The 21245-nt window shown below is 49.0% G+C and overlaps 2 protein-coding genes across 2 annotated transcripts; one reads left to right on the top strand and one right to left on the bottom strand.

The window, feature by feature from the left end:
* Positions 1-9168: 9168 nt before the first annotated feature.
* LOC128724987 (uncharacterized) lies at positions 9169-20250 on the bottom strand. Its single transcript, XM_053818706.1, has 14 exons — positions 20121-20250; positions 19067-20056; positions 18709-19003; positions 17925-17991; positions 15603-16223; positions 15070-15538; positions 14666-14990; positions 13735-13812; positions 12775-13600; positions 12223-12691; positions 11750-12157; positions 11020-11167; positions 10444-10947; positions 9169-10383 (listed from the first exon to the last, which is right to left on the bottom strand). The coding sequence occupies exons 1-14, from the start codon at positions 20171-20173 to the stop codon at positions 9169-9171; spliced, it is 6468 nt and encodes a 2155-aa protein (XP_053674681.1). The 5' UTR covers positions 20174-20250.
* LOC128727612 (esterase B1-like) lies at positions 17083-18643 on the top strand. Its single transcript, XM_053821541.1, has 3 exons — positions 17083-18011; positions 18067-18189; positions 18251-18643. The coding sequence occupies exons 1-3, from the start codon at positions 17098-17100 to the stop codon at positions 18552-18554; spliced, it is 1341 nt and encodes a 446-aa protein (XP_053677516.1). The 5' UTR covers positions 17083-17097; the 3' UTR covers positions 18555-18643.
* Positions 20251-21245: the final 995 nt, after the last annotated feature.

Here is a 21245-nt window from a genome sequence, read left to right as displayed (position 1 = left end):
CCCATGCGCTCGATGAGCCGACGGTGGAAGCGATTGTGTGCCGAATGTGAGCATAAAATGGTTCGATTCGAATCCACCGCTCGCTGGTGGGGATCGAGTGATGGTGAAAAATCATCCACCCATGTGGAGCTGCGTAAGGAAAACCACCGCTGGGAAAAATCTCCACCACCAAATCGTACCACCGTCGATGGGCGGTCTCAGGATACAGGATGCTTCCGACGCGCAGGATGATGATGCGCAATTTTCCCTCCATTCGAAAATCCAAAATGCACCGTCCTCGAGCCAGAAGCACGTCGAGGAAATCCAGCCACCCGTCGGTGCTCTGACGGCGCTTGATGCACAACAAACTAGCGGCTGTGTAAATACACCCTGATGGTTCCAACCCCACCATCATCCGGAGGCCTGGGCAACAGATAGCAAAAGCAGCAAAAGTGGGTTAAATGTAAAATTTATTCTATTGACAGCAGGCCCAACTACTTAATGGCGCTGTTGTGTTGTCGAACTGTCGGAATAGCCTTCGTCCCATACCAGGCATGCTACTTCGCTTATCCTGATGTTGGAGGAGGAAAAAAAACTCGTCACGACCCAGATGCTGAGCGGCATGTGAAGGTAGCTGAAGAAGATTTAATGGGGTCACCTCAACAGTGGCGCCCGGAAAACGCTGTTTGAGAGCCTCTTGGCAAGTTATTTATCAGACCACTTCATACGGACAATAATACACTTATGGCGTGTCATATATGTCATACAGGACATAAGTTATGGCTTACTAAAATCCTTGAAGTGCTTGAAATGACACTTAAAAAAATTGTTTTAAGCTATTCATTCAACATTCACTTTTCACCCATCGATCTGTCCTGCCTATTTCTGTTGCGCATATCGAATGCAGCACTGTAAACTAAACCGTGCCTGTCCATCGTTTACATGAATAACAAATGGATGGATTTATTTCGGGTGCATCCCAAGCAGCCCGTCCTGTGACCCACCACTACCGATCACCACCACCGTGCCGTGATGAAATCGGACAAACGACACGATTCTCTCGATCACGATCGTTATGAAGCATCATTTACCCACCCCATTCAGGGTGCATACTCTGCACAATCTCTCCTCGAAACCCGTCGCCCAGCAAAAGACTCGAAAGGGCGCAGACTGAAACAATCGCTGGCATCGAGCCGTAGCGGTAAATGTGCGAAAATACATTTTTATTACCATAATAAAATTGAACTGACGGTGATCCCGCTTGGCATCGTCAGTTGGCCAGTGAATGTTGCCTCGGGGGCTGTTGAAATCGCCCCCTGGGAAGGGTGCGTGTATGTGGGGTTGCTCCACTGACCGCCGCTAACATCCACACCCACCCCACTCTCCAAGGGATCAAACTGTCTGACGAAGTCCATAGGATACCCTCAAGGCGCGTAATCTCGCGTATGATGCCTGGTGGCGGAATCGAAACAAAATGCAAACAAAAAATTGCAAACAGCTCAACGAACCACTCGGATGCACACGGTCCGATCCGGCTCGCAACGAGTACAGGATTAGCTAGGGGTGGTTTTTTACTTTTTCGCAACCTACGTTCAGCCCACCCATTGCAAACGCGATAAAGATGAAGCTGATGATGGAAGGGATCACCTATACCGAGGCCGAGTGAATATAGCGAAGACAGTGAAGGAACAAAAACAAAAACAGCACGGAACAACCACGGCGCGAAAAAGCTGCGACCTTTCGATGCTTGGCTCTCGGTAACTCTTCTCTTTCAATAGTGGGTTTGACCTTCCTTCAGGCAGCTTTCCAACTGGTGACTGAGAACACCCAACAAACTGACGCTTACGTTGAATGAGCGAATAAATCCAGAGAGATTTAACCACGCAAAAAAAGGGGAACGGACCTACAAAAAAAACAGGTCTGTCCGTTTGTCGGTTTTCGGCTGGGGTCATTGCCAAACGGTCAAGATTACACTTTCTCTTTCACTTGGAAGAACCGTTACAAGGTCTCGTTTTGCTATCGGACGAAGCTCGAAAAAGGACCGCTCATCTAAGGGCTGCTTTCTGTCCCTTTTCCCGACCATCGCCTGGTGAAAAACACTCGCCAAACACAAAGCCATTGGGAGATTACGAGTTTATTGTGTTTGAAATGGAATCCAATTCTGTTTACGAGTTTATGAGCGCACCCGTGCCTGTCCAGCTTTATGAAGAATGCGAGCATCTTACGCCTCCCGTCGGGGTCGGAGAAACCAACCACTCTCGAAAACCCCCGTGCACGGTTTCGGTTTGGTGACGCTTTAAGGAAAAATCTTCACCTCTCTGGTACGCGCCCAACCCGTTCAACGAAAAGGACCCCCGAGTGATTCAACGACCGGACACCGCACATCCAGAGGCGGGACGCTAATGGATAAAGTTTTGCAAAACTGGCGAAACCACCCAACCCCGCCGGGAAATTCCATCCCCGAAAATAGAGGTCAAACGCCACGCGGTGCACGGGTGGACAGATTTGGGGTCACGCGGGATCTGGTGCGGAGCTCATTAAAAATTACTGTTTCAGCGCGGTGAAAAATGAACGGTCAGAGGCTCTTCGGGAAAAGAAGGGGTGGGGGGGTGGGAAAAACACCCTGTTTTACTTTTACGATGCAGATAAAGCTGCAGATTTTGGACTGCTTTGACGGCCAATTGCTTTGAGAAGTGTACGGTTTGGCTAATAACCGGCAATGTCGCCGAATTATTTAGAGCGCAATATTTTTCCACTTATCTTTTTTTGCTTGATTATCGCTTTTTTGTGTTACTTTAACTTCAACGAGTCGCACCATGCTGTATTTTTCTTTTGAAGTGATGTTGAACAAACGAACTTATTTATTTAGCAACAGACAAGATCTTTGTGCTTATGATTTATTTATCGTTCCTGTGTATTTTGCAATACAAAGAACATACGAGTACCATTATTACAATTATTACTTTATGCAAAAAAGGAAACTCACTGTAGGTCTTCTTTGTAGCTATGGTAACGCTCTAACGCATTGGAACGCTTTCGCACTTCGAAACCATGGCACACTTTTCATTTTTTTCGAGTGCAATTAAATACCGGACGTATTTGAAGGTACTGAGAAGCAAGCGTTGTACTTGCTTTTTCTTTATTCACAAATCTCATTTTTCTTCTATCGTTCACACCCCCTCTTCGTCGAATGCGTGCCTTTGCCATCGCTAGCGAATGTTTAAAATACCTTATTTCATTTTAATTTCGCGCCGGCTCACCATCCACACTCGAGTGCTGCAGTAATGGGCGTAATCTTGATTTTATGATTCATTCCAAAGCAAGCATGTCGACACGATGCCTACCAATGCTCCCTACAGGCGCTTTACGGCTCAATGATGGCCGGCTGCATCCAGCCGTACAGTGTGCATGCGTATTTCTATATTAATAGCAAGACAGAGTAAACGTGCATGTCTCATACCCATACGGTGCGTCGGACGAGCAGGTACGATTGAGAAAGTCGCACAACGGCTTTTGCCCTCAACAAACAACCGTGGCAAAGTGGAAGGAAAATCGAACACAAAATATAATAAAAGACGCTCGCGATTGGGATTTTCCCAACGCCGTCGACCCAGCTCGCAATCGAATGCGGAAGAAACTCCATACGATCGCGGGAAATCTGTGCACGGGAAGCCGGGGAAAAGGCAACAAAACGCTCATGTTACGGTCGATGCGGCTGTGCATGGGAACGGAAAATATGGGACGGATTTTAACGAGAACGTCAGCCCTCACCGACGCAGGAAACCTCCGGCAGAAGTAAATATCGCAGCAGATTACCACCGTTTGGTGCGTGCTTCTCTCTGAGCGCTTTATTTACAATACATGTGATCATCAATTTCTGCTCTCGGTGCGCTCGACGAACGCCTTGGGTACGCACGATACAGGTGGAGGTGAACTGTGGGCGTTCGCGGCTTTAACACAAGGCAGTACCGAGCGAAATGGCTTTATTATTTGTGGCGAAAAATAATGATTGAAGCGTCTTGCGTACGTTCGAGAAAACCTGCTCCACGGTTTTCAACCACTTTACGCTCATTGAAGCCATTGTAGGGAGGGAAATAACGTTAACGTTAACGCACATTGCTACACTTGTTCGCATAAATGGAGTGGATTTTATCAGAACCGTAGGAAATTCTTTCTTCTACAGGTTCTATATATTCATCGATTTTTTTTAAGAACAGTATACAAAACCGTTTTTGGTCGGAATAATGAAATACTCTCTGGTTTTACTGATTAAAATCATTATGACCAAAAATGGTGTGGTTTTTTCGCTTCCCGAAGAACCTCAAATCAGCTTTGATATGTCTTTGTGTTTTTCAAGTACAAAACTATATTCTTAGAACTATAAATACTTATAAACTTAACTTCTTAAAATTAAAGCGCATGTGAATAAGCATTTAGTCCATTAAGAAATAAAAAACTCAATCATACATTAAAAATTAAAAATATCTTAAGGTTATGATTCGTTAAAAAAATTAACTCAGATTATTCAGCCCAAAAAACCCCTATTTCAAGCACGCAATCAAAACCACCCAAGGACACTACAAGCCCCCGTTGGGTTTATTAAGGAATGTTCTTCCTTCCGCTTCAGTGCACCGTCCGTCGAGAGAGCTAGTGGACATCTTCCTAGTGGCTTTTATTCCCACGCTGTTGAGTCGGAACGAGACTCTTGGGTACGATTCCGGCATGAGATTTTCCTTTGGAGAGGGTTTAAAAAAGAGGTTTGGAAAAAGAAAAAAAGCACACCGTAAAGCTGGCAAACCACGACAAAAAGTGCACAAACGGCATCCTGGAAGCTTCCGCTACTGCTGCCAACAATTCCCGACGACAATTGGCCGACCTCAGTCGTAATTAATTAACACTACCTACACTTTATTAGCTTCCAGCAGAGCATCCCGGTAGGTATCCAGGAAGGTGCTCATCAACCGAGAAAGTACTCCCGGTAATAAAGAACTCCGCGCCAACGACCGAGGAAGACACAATAAAGCATTTCCTTCACGATTGTTACCGTCTTACAGCGAATCATTTGAGTCATTCCAAACAAAAAGGACAAAGTCTAGAGGACAAAAAAAGTGCTATCTCCTTTCCCAAGCCGCTCGCAAAACATCCCCACCCGGGAAGCGGGTTCCTTTGCGGTCGAGAATTTAATGCCACCTAGTCCGGGTGGTTAAATCCCATCGAATGTTTGACGATCCCGTTTAATTAAAAACTGCTTCACTGTCCATTCATCCACCGAACGTCCAAACGCAGCACCGTTTGGGTTGGTTTTTATTTTTCCATCCCACCTAGCATAAGGCTTCCCTGAGACCTTGTTTTGGAATTTCATCGCATCTACCGGTGGCTCGGTGTCATCCCACGCTCGAAACACCCCAGCACCGAGCTGTTTTGGCGCGGACGCGGACTAATGAAGGCATTTCGGTACGACCTTTCGCCCTTTTTTCGCCTCTACTTTAGCTTCGGCTTTATAGCAATCGATAAGTCTTATCGGCTGGCTATCGCACGGTTGACCCCGGGCTACAGGTACATTGAGAGATCGAACGAGAGAAAGAGAGAGAGAGCGAGAGCACGAAAAAAAGCTAAACAGGGGTGAAATTTTCCAGCCCCCACAGGCGAGAAATGGCCGGTAGCCATCAATAAACAACTCCACCGTGTAGCAAGGCAATGCGAAATGGAGTCACTCACACTAGCCCACCACGATTGGGCGGCAATTATTCTCGGACATCCTCTCGGTGCCTTCTCAGGACGATGAGATGGTTCCTCTTATTTTTTTTAATTAACTCACACCCATCGAAAGCTGCTCCTGCTGCTGCTGCATCGAGGACGAGAATGCACTTGCATAGCTGAAAAGTAATTGATCTTCCTATGTGGGCGTCACGGCTGCAACACCTGCACCACCGGCGCGGAACTGGACAGAAGCGAAAAAGTTTCCCACACGCTAATTTCCACACGGTATGCCACAGTGTACGGCTTCCCGGTACTCGTCGCTGTACAGGCTTTCGTTTTCATGCAACACCCTCAAACACGACCGCACAGTTTCACGAGCACACCACACTAGGCCACACACACATCGGGGCAGGACCCATTTGCATGCGTACGTACAACGCGCGCCACACTTTCTTCTTTTCATTCACTCGCAGCCGCAACGCAAACGCCTGTTGAAGCTCTGAAGTGCGTGCAACAATTTGTAGCACCAACCTGTGAGGCAAGCCCACCGGAGGCGCTCTGGGTTTTATCGAACCTGAACCTGACCTGAACCGTCACACCACACTACAAACGCAAGTTCCCTTTTCGGGTCTCTTATCCTGCCGCCACCACCACGTAGCACTTGCAGTTGCCCTACCAGACGCATTCACCAAAACCACGGCACAACACTCGACACGGTCGGGAATCGTGCTCGCACTTCGCACTTGAACGGGAGCAACCCTCTCACCGACAGGATGCGCGACCAAACCAGAACTGAACCGTTCGATGCTGCGAAAAGTGTGTTTTATTTCACCCCCAACGGTCCGAACGACCGAACAACCGAAGGACCGAACGACCGAACGAACGCACGAACGATCGACCAGACCAACGGAACCGAACCACGGACGGGCCCCCACAGGCACTGGTACTGGGGGTCGCAGGCAGACCGAAGCCGACATAAAAACAACATTAAACTGTAGTGAGCCGCGAGAGCGGCCCTTTCTCACCGGTCGGTGTGAGTAATGCCGAATCGCGGATTGGAGATGATTTTATTTATGCATCAAAGTATTCTGTCCGGCCCCCGGGGGAGGGACTGCATCGGGCGGGTGGTGAGATGCTTCGTGAAGTTAATTACACAAATGACTAAGGAGGAGTAAAAAAAATCCTGCTTGCAAATCTGTTCCAGGTGTACTGGTTTTTGGGTTTTGTCATTTGAACCGATTATTAGGCATTTATTATAAATTTTAAAGAAGTGACATATTCAATTAATTGTTGATAGAACTTTTTCAAAAAATGTTTGATTAACTTCATTTGATAAACTTCAGGGAACATTCAACATTCGAACAAAACGTATGATGGAGGCGCCTGGTCCCCCACATCGATTGCTATCATTTTATCAATTTGCTACCCATGAGAAAAATACATATCATTGCGAAGTCGCTCCTTCGATGAGAAGAAAAAGGAGAACAGATTTGCTAAGGCCAACTCCACTTCCTTCACGTTGAATTCTGTGTGCGAGCTAAATATCCAAACCCCCATGCATCTCTGTTTCACGCCGGGAGTTGCTCAGCTCGACCGATTTTCACGCTCACTCACTTCTCACTACTCATCTGCTCACGCTCTCCATTCCGTCGTGAGAACGGAAAACAGCTGTCACAAAACGGCGGCGATTTTCAAAACAGAACTGTGGTACGATTTGATCAAGTATTTATTACACATCACCCCTTTGTGCGTTTTTGTCATTGCAAATCATTCTCACGGTGGTGAAAGTTTTCTCACTATCTTCTTCCCTCGTTCGGACGTCGTCTATAGTGAAACAGTGAACCGGTTGTGCTCTCACGCACTTTACCGTTTCACAGGCACATATTTGCAACAGTTGAACCCATTATTCATGTTATTACTTTCTCACGTTCTGGTGAGAAAGCTTCCGGCGAAGGTCGACGGCTACTCAGATGAATTATGGATCAACTAATCGACCAGAGCGGCCAAGCATCACGCATCAGTGGCGCCGGACATTGGTTTCCTTTTAATTGCTCAATCATGCATGCTTTGTACGCGCTATTGCGGATGGTTTGAGCTTCGACCTCTGTGAGATGAGCTCAGCAGAAATTATCAAACCGCTTCTCTTCCTTGCAAATGGTCTGTGGAAAGCAAGGAAAATTAAAGAATGCGAATCGCCATCGATTGCTCCCCATTTGCCGGTATCTCATGCGAAAAAGATCTGCTGCTGAGACGAAAGATCCAGTTCGAGCGGATGCGACCGCGAACCGGAATGATTAACTTCGCTCAAACGCCGCTCCAGCAGCCACAACAACTCAATTATGCTCCGAAGAACCGTGCATTATTGAACACCGGATAAGTCGTATCCCAGCCGGCATTTCTTCTGAATGAATCCATAATTAGATCCATAATGGAAGCATCCGGCGAATTCTGACGCACTCAAATTCGGCTGCGCTCGGTGGTGCAGAAACATTTGACCGAAAATGAAATACACCTCCACGAACTCACCGGATGCCGGTTCACTTCGGGTGAAATTAATGCGTGTCCACAGGTTTTCCAGTGATTAGACGCGCATTCCGAAGAGCATTAAATGTAGCTGTACATAATACACCGGAAATGGAAATGAATATGCAAACAAATTCCTTTTACTGGAAGGTCGTCTACAGCATCCACCATTTCGTTTCCCAGCCAGCTGTTGGAAGCTGCACGGTATAAGATTTTTGCAGGTTTTCTAGCCTGGAGCCGGATAGTGGGCTAGAATGGGTGCGATTCTGCGAAAGGCGTACGGCACACCGACCAACACCTGCCGCTGACATCTTAATTATTTACCATCCTATGGGACTACGGACCTGTTTGATCCACCGTATACGTCTTTATAGCTGCACCAGCAGCTACCTTTCGGGGAGTATTTTTTACCACCCCCACTCATTTCTGAGAACCGGGACAACATTAAAAAGGCATCAGCTTGCTGGTGCATTTGGATTGCTATTCACGCTTACACGAGCTCCCGGGAATATCCGAGAAAGGTGCACACCATTTTGAGATAACTTTAACTTCATGAGACCGAGGAGTTTGCGAGGACTACGGTGAACGAAATTAGAGATAAACACCTTTATGGTTCGTATTTAAAGTATATTGTTGCCGTATGTTTTGTACAACCTAAAAATGACGTTAATGTAATTACAAATGCTGAACTGTTTGCATCGTTTCCGACGTATCTAAGCCATCCACTTGGAGGAGAATCAGTCACCAAAGGAAACTTGCAAGTGGCAACCGCAATTACTACAAACTTTAGTGTGATGTGTGGTTTAATAGTTACCCAGCACTGGTTTCCGTACGTCTCCTAGTGGCTCTTGCATATGCTAATGAACCGGGTGCCAGTACACCATGCCCGTTGCATCAAACAATCAATTATAAATTCGTTATCGCTCCATCGGTGGCCGGGGAATAATTTAACCACCCATCGACCGGTCAACTGCTGCTACCGGTTCGAGAGTGAATGCGAGGTATGACGAAATTATCGATCGATCCATTACACCGTACCATGACGTCGAGAAACTTGCCCAACCGTTCGACCTCCGGCAACACGCCCATCTTCAGCTCCTTCCCAATCGACAACACGCTGTAGTTCGTGGGTTGTCCATCGATTCCAGGGATCGCTCGCATCGGTTCCCAGCGACAAGAAAGAACGACCCCATCAGAACCTTCGATGGTCGGTGTCGGGTCCGAGTGTTTGGCGAAATTCGTCCACATACGAACCATACGCTGTCGAACCTCGTACGCAGGATCGGTTGGTGGAATCTCCGTCCGAAGTAGTGCCGAACTGAACAGGTAGTACACCTCGTCGATGTGGCACGCTCCTGGAAGATGCTGGAACTTCAGCAACTCTTTGCCCTTATTCAGCGCACCTTCGAATGCGAACCGATACGAGTAGAACGGTGCCTTCGTTTGGTACGTGCTCCACAATTGACACAACACATAGTACCCAACCACGAACCGATCGGACAGCAACTCCACAAGCCGGTCTAGGTTTGTGCGGTCAATCATTGCCTCACCAAAGTAGTGCCGTTTCAACTCCTCTCCGAGTACACGAGCCGCTGGGCTGAAGTAGTCCACATCGAACGACCCGCAGATGAACTTCTCCGGTCGGCTATTGTAAACGGCCAGGTTCTTGATCATGTCCACCAACTCAAGCATTCCCTCCTTGTCATTGTATCCACACAACACCGGCACCTGCAGATAGTCCTTTTCACGCAAGTACTCCATCGGTGTCTTGCGCAACACCGCATCCGTGGATTGCTCCCGCTCGATGACGGTCGTGAACGGGAAATGGAAGATAGGCTCGTACTCGCGTTCTCGCGCTGATAGGACGAGGAACTGTGCTTCGTACAACCGCCGAGCTGGGACGTCACGCAGCGTGGCCAACACACCTTCATCCGAGGTTCCCTCGTAGCCAAAGATCTGCGCCAACGAACGAGCTCGTTCCTGTGGGTTCGACTGATAGATCAAGTCCGCGAACACGGTGCCACTTTGAGCGATGGCCTTGTTGAAGTAGCGCCGCGAAAGATCCGAAAAACAGTGCATCAGAACGTTGCTGCCACCGGAACTCGCTCCAAAAATGGTCACGTTCTGTGGATCTCCACCAAACGTCGAGGCGTTCTGATTGATCCACTGCAATGCGAGACGCTAGAAAAGAGAAACACGTCTGAGAGATGCTTTGCTCATCTTTCGTCCTCCGTGACCTACTTGATCCTTCAGTCCAGAATTACCCTCGATGCCCGCCTCTGGTAGACAGAGGAACCCGAGTACACCGAGTCGATAGTTCACGGTAGCCACGACGACATCCTCCTGCACGAGGTAGTCTGGCAAGTACATGCTGCTGTCACCGTTCCCACCCGTCATACCACCGCCGTGGAAGAACACCATCACCGGCAAAGGTCGCTCTCGAGCGTAGTTTCGCTCCCTGGCCAACACCGGAGTGTACACGTTCAGGAACAATCCATCTTCGGAACCTGTGATCTCGCGTGTGATCACATCTCTCCCCAAACAGCTGCTCCGTTCTCGGCTACAATCTAGATAAGACACGGTGTATCGTTCGATCGGTACAGGTGGAGCGAAACGCAGCTTTCCCACTGGAGGTTGGGCGTACGGAATGCCCTTGAAGCAGTAGTAGGGCTTCCCATTCGGGAGTCGATCCTTCGTGCCATATATGGAACCTTGTGCCACCTTCACCATAATCCGGGCGGAAGGCTGCAAAATTTGGACCACCGTTAAATGAGTCTCGAGGATCCTCGTGACATGCGCACACTCATGCACACTTACATCGTACACTTGCGTCCCAGTTCGGTCTCCATCTTGGAAAACCGTCGAGCGCTTGAACACGTTTCGCATCACCATCGCTGAACGATCACTCACAATCACAGTAGGCCACTTCAACTCGACTACAGCTGGTTCCCAGACCGGCTGGAATCTATATATAAAAAAAACGCCGAACTCAACCAACGAACCAGCGAAAAGAAGACCCACGACGTTGCAGACCGCATTAGTGGCGATTAGTTTGCTATGCAAGTGCGGCTTACGATTAGCATATGATTATTTCGCGATCGCGTTTTAGACGTGACGGTGATACTCGCAGACCGAAGAAAGTGTATCCATTCAACATCGCAACGCGTGGCAATCGACAGTTGCGTCGATTACGAAGGTGCATTTATTAAACCGTTGATGACTAAATCGGTTTGCTTGTGCCACTGACGCAGGGTATCATTGCCCCGTTAACCGTTTTCCCAAGGTCACCCTAAACGCGTCGACACCCGAGCACTGCAAGGGTTAAAGGGATTCCACCCTCTGTTGGGGTGTTTCTTTCTTATCGCTGCCGATATCTGCAACCTCAGGCCGTTTCGGATATCAGTTGGTGTAAGCTGGTGCACCTGCACACACCGGAATAGCAAAAACGCACGTTGGTAAAGATTTCTATGCATGTTCCTAAGCTCATCGCATACAGATACGAAAATCACCGACTGGCGGAGGGCAGGAATGTGGACTTTCACCCTACGGCAGTACGCTTGGGTTGAAGCGTTCAGCGAGTGATCGCCAGAACTGTATCCGGTCGTGGTTCGGGCTTTCCACAAGCTGCACCTGTTCGTTGAGGTCGAGTGCTCGCAGGACGAACGGTTCCTCAGCGGTCGTTGGTGGAAGTGGCTCCCAGCTGAATCCGACATCATCTTCCGCCGGCGTTGGAACACCGAATTTCGCGTAATTCGTCCACAACCGGCACACCAGTGAACGGGCTCGATCTGCAACAGACCCTGGCTCAACCTGCGCGGTATACTCGCTCCCACTGAACAGATATGGCAGCTCATCGGCATGGCTAGCTCCCGGTGTTCCGGCTGGGACCCCAAACACCTTGGCCAACAGATTGAGCTCGGTCTCGTAGGAGAAACGGTAGAAGTACAACGGAGCTCTAGCGAAAGGTCAAACCAAAATCATTCACGAATCGACCATAAACCAATAACACTCAGTACTTACTCCTGCTGATAGCGCATGTGCAGCTCTACGGCGGCATAAATCGGGAAGTAGAAAGCGGCATCCGCCACAAGATCAATCAACCGCTCGATGCCACCCTGATCGACCGGTTGATCCTGGAAGTAGAACTGACGTATCTCCTCCACCACGGCCTCGAGCGAAGGACTCGAATCGCTCAGGTCCAGTGGCACTGTCTTCGCCAGACTAGCCACCAGCTCGTTCAGCTGTTGTTGGACTCTTCCATACATGACAAGCCCTTCAGCGCTCGTCACGCCGCATATCAGCGGGATGTTAGTAGCCATCGGCTGCTTGAGCAGTTCCTCACCACGCTTCGGAATGATCGCATCCTCCGAACTGGCATCCTCGACTGACGGTATGAACGGTGACACCAGGTAAATCCTTGTCTGGGTTTCGTCGAAAGCTTTCGCTGCATTCGCCACCAGATCCGCGGCCGGAACGTTTAACAACGTTTCTACAAGCAACGGACATAGGGTCAGAAGAGATGTTGTATCAGATGTGCCCCCGAAGTCTCGAGTTCTCTCCTATTAAACTTACCCAAAACACCAGCATCATCGTCTCCTTCATAGCCCAACACGGCAGCCAACTTCCGGGCGTTGTTCTCGGGTTGGTGCTGAAGCACCCAAGGACACAGCACCGAACCCGATTGACAGATCGCCTTGTGGAAGTACTGCCGTGACTTGGGACACAGATAGTGCCAGTTGACCGACGCACTACCGGCGCTCTCACCAAACAACGTCACGTTCGTAGGATCGCCTCCAAACCGAGCAATGTTGTCCTGCACCCACCGCAGCGCCAACTGTTGATCCTTCAGACCCTGGTTGCCATGGATACCGAGCGAGGGTAGCGCCAGGAAACCGAGTGGCCCAAGGCGATAGTTCAGCGTGACCAGAATCACGCCATGCGCCAGCAAGTTCTCTGGTCCAAACCAATCAGAATTGCCACTTCCGGTGTAGAAACCACCGCCATGAATCCACACCATTACGGGCTTTTGCAGCCCGAGTGACTCACTCGGTGAGCTGGTCGTGTACACGTTCAGATACAAGCAGTCCTCGGAGTTGGGCGATTCCTTCGGCAGATACAGAACGGCGGGACAGATTGCCTTCTCCGTATCGCAGAGAAGTGGTTCTTCGGCGAATTTTTCCAACGGAACGGGTGGCTTGAACCGTAGCTCACCCACCGGAGGGTGCGCGTACGGAATGCCCTGGTACGAGAAGTACTCCGCTCCATCCGGGAGGACCTTCCGACGGCCGACGATTTTCCCCGGCGCAAGCTCTAGCTGCAAATCGTCCGCGAAAACGAGCGGTGTTCCGTCCGAGGAACTTTCTGGGTCGATGATGAGCGGAAGATCCTCTGCCGGAGGCTGAAAGATGCGATCGCAACTGATTACGTAACTCAACACGAGCACAGACACCTGCCTGGCATTATCTGACGCTGCCACAATCGCTTTCGCACTCTGTTGCAGTTGTATCTCGCGTCTGTGCGGTCGATAATTACCTGATAAGCAGTGGCCGGTGGCAAATGAGTCGGATCCACTACCGGTGGCAGCTTCACGACCGACGGTGGAACGTACAGCTTGCGGATAACCATCGTGCTTGGAAGTTGGCTTAGAACTGAGCCAACCGTGTATATCCAAAAGCCCACCCGCCGCGGATGATCAAAGTTTTAAAGTCTGCTATCACGGGCATGAGATAAGATTGCTGCTGTTGCTTTGGGGTAGAGTAACAATCAGAAACCCCGCGTCGACGATATCCGCGGCTGAAACTAACCCCTACAGTTCAAGATATCGTGAAATGTAGGGGTTTGCAGAGCATATCACATATGCGGGGAGAGAATGTTAGGACACCTACTATTGGTAAGAAAACAAAATGAATTTTGGACATTCTTTTTAGGTTACAAAAATTAAAAACCGACAACAGCTATCATTTCTTTTGATAATTCCCTCTTTTGTAATCGTGATTGCGATCGTGAGCGATTTTAGCTTGACCTCGGCATTGGAATAAAACAGGAACAAACCAAGGAAACGGTATGAGGGTCATATTCATGGCCACCCAAACGGCATGCAGCAGAGAAGCGTAACGCTAATACACTCGATAACATCAGCACTGTTTCATTCAGCACCTTGACACGTTTATTATCAGATCGGCTTATAAAACCGATAAAATGGCTAAAGATAGCAACATTCCGATAGTTAGCTTTTGGGAGTGGTTTCCAATCCGTTCAAATAACTCTTTTAGATGCAAAGATAATACAGGTCTACAATCTTCCGTGATTTGCTAAAAAAAGAGCATACACGTGTACACTGCTGCGACACTGATCAGCCCTAATCTAACCAAATTTTCCATTAAATGATACTCTAGTTGGATTTGTTGTATTTTTTGTACAGGTCTCTCCAAAATTGAACACGTTCCTTGAGCGGATTCTGTACCATCGTCATCTCGGCACCAATTTCGCACATCGTTAGGTCGAAATCATCTTCGTTCGGGTTTTCCAGTGCCGTCCACTGGACTCCGGCATTATCCAGTCGCGGCGAACCAAATTTAGCAAAGCTGGTCCACAAGCGGCACATCGCCTTACGGAGGTTCCACGCTTCCGAATCCCTCGCCACCGCATCCGTACCGAAAAAACTCGAACCAAACAGATAGCACACGTCGTCCGCATGGTTTGCTCCGCGATGTTCCACTGGTACCTCCCATAGTTGGCGAAATTTGTTCAGCTCCGTTTCGGCAGTGAAGAGGTAGAAAAATACCGCACTAAAAAAAGCGTAACCCACGCCGATTAAACAACATGGTTAATTCGTTTGTTTAGAAAGACAACACAAGCCCTACCTACCTGTGCTGATTAGCCACATGCATTTCGGCAGCCCTCACGGCCGGAAACAGATAGTAGGAATCGGTAAATATTCGGGTCAGTTGAAGCTCCTTCTCCAAACAGATGCCCTCCGACCCGCAGTAGAAATCTATTATGCTTTTAGCCACCTCAGGACGCTTTTCCATCGGGACGTTCAGCATATCCGGAACAAAACGAACCGGTTCATCCTTGTACCGGTGCAGGTGCTGACGGAAGGTTTTGATCTTGTGCAGCGTCTCCTCGTCATTCACTCCGATTATCATCGGAATGTTCGTGCCAGCCGGTCGTCTCAACAGTTGGAAAACGTCCTCAGTAATGATGGGATCGACGGACTCGGAAGCTTCCACCACGGGCCGAAAAGGATACACGTTGTCGAGTGTTTGTTCGCGTGCTGTCAGTGCTTGCTTTTGAACTTTGGCCATCAGCTCGGGAGCCACGCTCAGTAAAGTATCTGCAACATTATAACCCGCATAATGAAGCCAATCGCTGTGGTTCCTCTTAGCCATCCATCTTACCTAGCAGTTGACTATCGGGGGCCTCCTTCGGGCAACCGAAATGCTCCGCTAATCGTCGAGTTTTGCTCTCCGGATGCATCTGAAACGTTATCGGGCTCGTTGCCACACCCGATTGGCAGATAACCTTGTGGAATAACGGCCGGGAACCTTCGGACAGACAGTGTAGATGCGCTGACACGCCACCGGCGCTTTCACCGAAAAGCGTCACATTATTCAAGTCACCCCCGAATCGACCGATATTAGCTCGCACCCAACGCAGCGCCATCCGCTGATCCTTCAAGCCCATATTACCGTAAACTCCCACCGACGGTAAACACAGAAAACCCTCGGGCCCGAGGCGATAGTTCACCGTGACGACAACGGTGTCCTGCGCCACCAACCACTCGGGGTGGTAAATAGACGAACCGCCACTTCCGGTGCAAAACGCACCCCCGTGAAGCCACACCATTACGGGCAACACGCGGTCCACGCTGGTGGTCGGGTTTATTGGAGTGTACACATTCAAGAACAAACAATCGACCGATGCAAGCGTGCCGTCTTCCGGCGGAAGGTAGCTGGCGGCCAAACTAACACCACGCTCGCTGGTGCAGTCTAGAACGGCTTCTTCTGCCGCGTGTCGAACTAAGGGTTGTGGGGGTTGAAAACGCAACGACCCCACGGGAGGCGCGGCGTACGGAATGCCTCGAAAACAGTAGCATGCTCGTTCACTATCTGGTAGTCTCGTTACCAGCCCCTTGATTTGGCCGGATGCTACTTCCACGGTACAATATTCAGCCATTTGATTGTCTCCCGCTGAAACGGAAAGATAAGAACGGAAACGAAATGAAAACATAAACGTTTGCTTAGTGCAAAACGTACGATCGGAAGGCACGTCTTCAAGGGTCCCAAAATTTAGAGGTCAGACACAAGGTTAAGATCGACTGTCGTCAAACAATTGACTCCAATTAGGGCGTTGAAAGTGAGCGGTAGATCCCGAAAACTGCATCAAAATGAGCACCAGCAGCATCGTACCCTGTGACTGAACCGGTTATCATCGTACGCCGGTATGTGTGAGCACCGAGACAATAGCCACGAGATGACTAGTGGGAAGATAAGAAAATTACACCCTCAGACGATTGCTTAGTCGAACCTGAGCCTCTGCATCATCGACATCACACCATTGCTCGCTCTACAAGCCCACCACATCACAAGCATGGCCGAAGACAAGGTAACCGTTTCGCTTCAACCCGGCACCGTCGTTGGACGCAAAGGAACTCTACCGAACGGAGGCGAATGGTTTGTCTTTAAAGGCATTCCGTACGCGCAGGCTCCCGTTGGGCAACTGCGTTTTCGACCACCTGTTGCATTAGCCACTTTTCCGACGAATCCTCTCGAGTGCTTCACCGACGGACCCAACAGTCTTTCCGGCGATGTGCGCATCAAAAATCAATCAGAAGATTGTCTGTACCTTAACGTCTTCAGTCCGGACCTGCACCCGAAAGCGCTACTACCAGTGATGGTGTGGATTCATGGCGGTGGTTTCTGTACCGGAACCGGTTCTTCGGTGCTTTACGAGCCGCCCTACCTCGTGCAACAGGGCGCAGTGATCGTGAGCATCAACTACCGGTTGGGTGCGTTGGGTTTTCTCTCGTTACCAACGGCCGGTATTCCGGGCAACATGGGTCTCAAGGATCAACGGATGAGTTTCCGGTGGGTGCGCGAAAACATCGCCCGGTTCGGTGGCGATCCCAACAATGTAACCATCTTTGGTGAGAGTGCCGGTGGTGCTTCGGTGCAGCTGCACTATTTGAGCGAAGATTCGAGGCCGTACTTCCAGAAAGCGATCGCGCAAAGTGGAACCGCTTTCAACGAATGGGTGTGGCAACGCGAGCCTGTCGAACGAACTCGCAAGCTTGCACAGTTGCTCGGTTGTAAGGGTGATTCGGATGAGGATGTTCTTGCTACGCTTATGAACGCTCCCGCTGAAAAAATGGCCGCCTTGCAGAACCAGGTGTTGAGCGAGCGAGAACAAACGCTACTGCTACGTTTTCCGTTTACACCCGTCATTGAGAAGGCCGGTAGCGAGGATGCTATCATCACGGAACATCCTTCCCAAGCCACCGAAAAAAAGTTCCGAGAGGAAATTCCGATCGTACTAGGAAGCACCAATGAAGAGGGTTTGTTACTGTGGCCGATGATCCCCGAAAAGCTACCGTTTTATTCGAGCGACCCATCGCGGTTCATTCCTGGCACGCTGACCATTCAAGGTGACGAGAACGCACGGTATGCTAGCGACGAAATTGCGCGATTTTTCTTCCAAAATCAGCCCGTTTCGTTAGATACCATAGGCAGCATCGCTACAGTGTTGGGCGATAATCTCAACATGCTCGCAGGATACGTTGCCGCGGAACTGCACGCCCGATACCAAAGGTAAAAGGGTAGAACAGTCGGTCATGGACAACAACTTACGCTTAATCGTTTGTAGCGCTCCGATGTATATGTACGTGTTTTCCTTTGTCGGCGAGTTGAACAAGTATCGCCAGGAAATGCAAGTCCCGCCAGAACATCCCGGAGCGGCCCATGGTGACGATTTGTATTATCTGTTCAGGTTGGTATACATCCGCTACCAAAGTTGCCGGAGTTAACGTAATGTTTTGCTTATGCCACAGCTCAACCGCCTACAAAACGGAAGTAGCTGACGATGAATCTACTGCGGGCAAGTTTCGGGCGTATTTGTGCAACCTATGGGTTAACTTTGCACGCACCGGAAATCCAAACCCCCAGGGTACTGCCGATTGGACACCGATAGAGCGTTCAACTCAAGACGCCGATCAGTACTTCCCATCGGTCATGAATCTGGAGCACGTGGACAGCAACAAAATGACGACGGAGTTGTTCTATGAACGTTTTCAGTTTTGGAAAAATCTCTACCACAAATTCAACGGATCGCATCTGCTGCCACAGATAGAATAAGTGGACGACTCGGATTGGATTTCGGCATAATGGAAACACAGGGACATTTTTCATATTAAAATATATATAAAAGATATATTCCCGCCCCCATTGCATATGCGCCTAATATCTGTGTTACATGAGTCCAGCGCATGTATGTCGCTTAAAGTTTTACTTTAAGAAAATCGTCGTTCCACTTTCGGTAGACACCGCGCCAAAAGTCGATGCGGTCCTTATCCGGATTCATAATCATTTCCGGTTTGGCAGTGATATTCAAACACCTCAACTGGAACGGCTCAGTTGACGCCGGTGCTATTTTATCGACCTGGTCCCACCGGTACGATAAGCTCCGATCATCATCCGGTGTCGGATGTCCATGTTTTGCGAAGTTAGTCCACATGCGACACATAAGCTTTCGCACATTGGCCTCTTCCGTTTCAGGACTCACGTCATAGTTTGCCAGCCGCATCCTGGAACCGAAAAGAATGCGAACGATTTAACCAACAGCCTAACCTGAAGAGTTTGCAACTTACAGAAACATATACGAGAGCTCGTCTGCGTGGCACGCGCCGGGAATCGACAGCCGGAGTAACTTTTTGTACATGTTCAGCTCACCATCGTAGCTGAACTGATAGTAAAACATGGGTGAGTCCGGTTGATACCTTGCGTGCATCTCCGCGCACGTGTTCGCCAAAATTCCGAAATGATAATCCGTCATTAGATCAGCCATCTGGTTGACGGTTTTCTTTGAAACGCCCTCCGATCCAAAGTAGAACTGCTTCACTTCGCTGGCCAGTTGCTCACAGGAGGGACCCTTCGGCGAAACGTTTACCGTCCGTGGGATCATTCGCGCCATGTCGTTATCGTACAGATCCAGCTTCTTTATCGCATCCATCATCATGATGGTGCCCTCGCGATCATTGTTCCCGAAGATCATGGGTATAGCCGGGATTCGACCAGGCTGTTGCAAGGCCACGAACGGATGCACCGGCACAACGGTGTCCGGCCCATGAACACCCTCCTCAACGACCGGCTTGAACGGCATCGGAAGCCCACGCCGCTTATCATCGGCAGTCAAAGTATTGACCATGAGGCCCATAAGCGCGGCTACGTCTGCTTTCAGCAGTGTTTCATAGACATCCGAGTCCGTTTTTGCGCCAGGATTGATCAGCCTTGCTAGGGTTCTCGTGCGTTCGATCGAATCGCGTTGCATCACCCATTCCATGATGGAATTTCCGCTCTGACAGATCGCTTTGTGGAAGTATTTTTGCGATACAGGTGAGAGTAAATGCAGATGAACGGAGGCTGCGCCCGCACTCTCACCGAACAACGTTACATTGTTCGGGTCCCCGTGGAACTGTGAAATGTTCTTCTGCACCCATCTCAGCACCATTAGCTGATCTTTGAGGCCTGCGTTTCCTTCGATGCCTTGGCTGGGTAGATGCAAAAATCCCAACGTTCCTAGTCGATAGTTCAACGTGACCACAACTACATCCTCCTGCAGTAGATATTCAGGGGAATAGCTAAAAGTACATCAATGCTTGTGAAATACAGACGCCTTTTTGATTACAACTCACATACTCCTACCAGTCACCGTTTCCGCTGCCAATCATAAATGCACCACCGTGGATAAAAACCATCACCGGCAGGGGTTTCTTTAGGCCCTCCAAATCCGGCGTGTACACGTTCAAATGCAAACAATTTTCAGACCCTTCCACCTCTTGCGTGAACATGTTTCTACTGAAGCACACATCGCGTTCGACACTGCAATCCAACACGGGATATGGGAATTTTTCAAGTGGTTGTGGCGCCCGAAAGCGCAACTCCCCAACCGGTGGTTTTGCGTACGGTATACCTCGAAATGCACAAAACGTGCCCCCATTGGGAAGGATCTCCTTCACGCCACTAACCGTACCCTGTTGCACCTTTATGTTCACACGATCTACGTTCCTCATCTGTAAAAGGTAATTGAATGAGAGTTAATCCAAGCTAGTAGACTACCCAGATCTATATAAGCAACGAAAACGAAACTGCCGTAAACCAACCACGGCACACGTATTCGTTTTATTATAGGCAGTGCAACAAACAATATCAGTTACGCATGATATCACAACACCACAAGCTGCAGATAAGCTACAGATGATCGAAAATGCTAACTCATGCATCACACTTAACAATTTATAATCAACAACGCAACCCTCTACCGATGTACCCTTTAAGCGTGTTGAATAGAGAAGGAAATAAAGGTGCAAAGGTCACCAAAGAACACCGCCACGGGTAGCGTAACGTGTTGGATGGGGAAGCCAGACAAAACCACACAATACTTGCCCATCGGACGCTGGATGTAAGAGGAACTTGTGCAGAGCACATGAATTTAGATCCCAGTAGACGTGCATGCTTTAGCATAGCTATTGCAAGGAATTTGTCTGTTTTATAGCTCACTCTAATAATACAGCGATATCGACGATATACTTTACGTATCCTTTTCTCCTTCCTCCTATCAATAGCGCTCCAATGTTGAGTTCAACGAAAATCGTATCTTATTTACGCTACGCAATCATCGGTTTGATGCACTTCCCAATAGATCTTGGTTAATCTTTAAATTCCAATAGACCGATGGACTCGCGTTTTTAAGAATCGCGATACGGTTCACAATTTGGTTTTAAAATGCTAAAAATAGATACACCAAATCAATGTAACTTTACTCACCTC

This window comes from Anopheles nili, chromosome 3 (assembly GCF_943737925.1).
Source record: "Anopheles nili chromosome 3, idAnoNiliSN_F5_01, whole genome shotgun sequence".
NCBI classification, from domain to species: Eukaryota; Metazoa; Arthropoda; class Insecta; order Diptera; family Culicidae; genus Anopheles; species Anopheles nili.
This window is presented reverse-complemented; position numbering and strand designations above follow the sequence as displayed.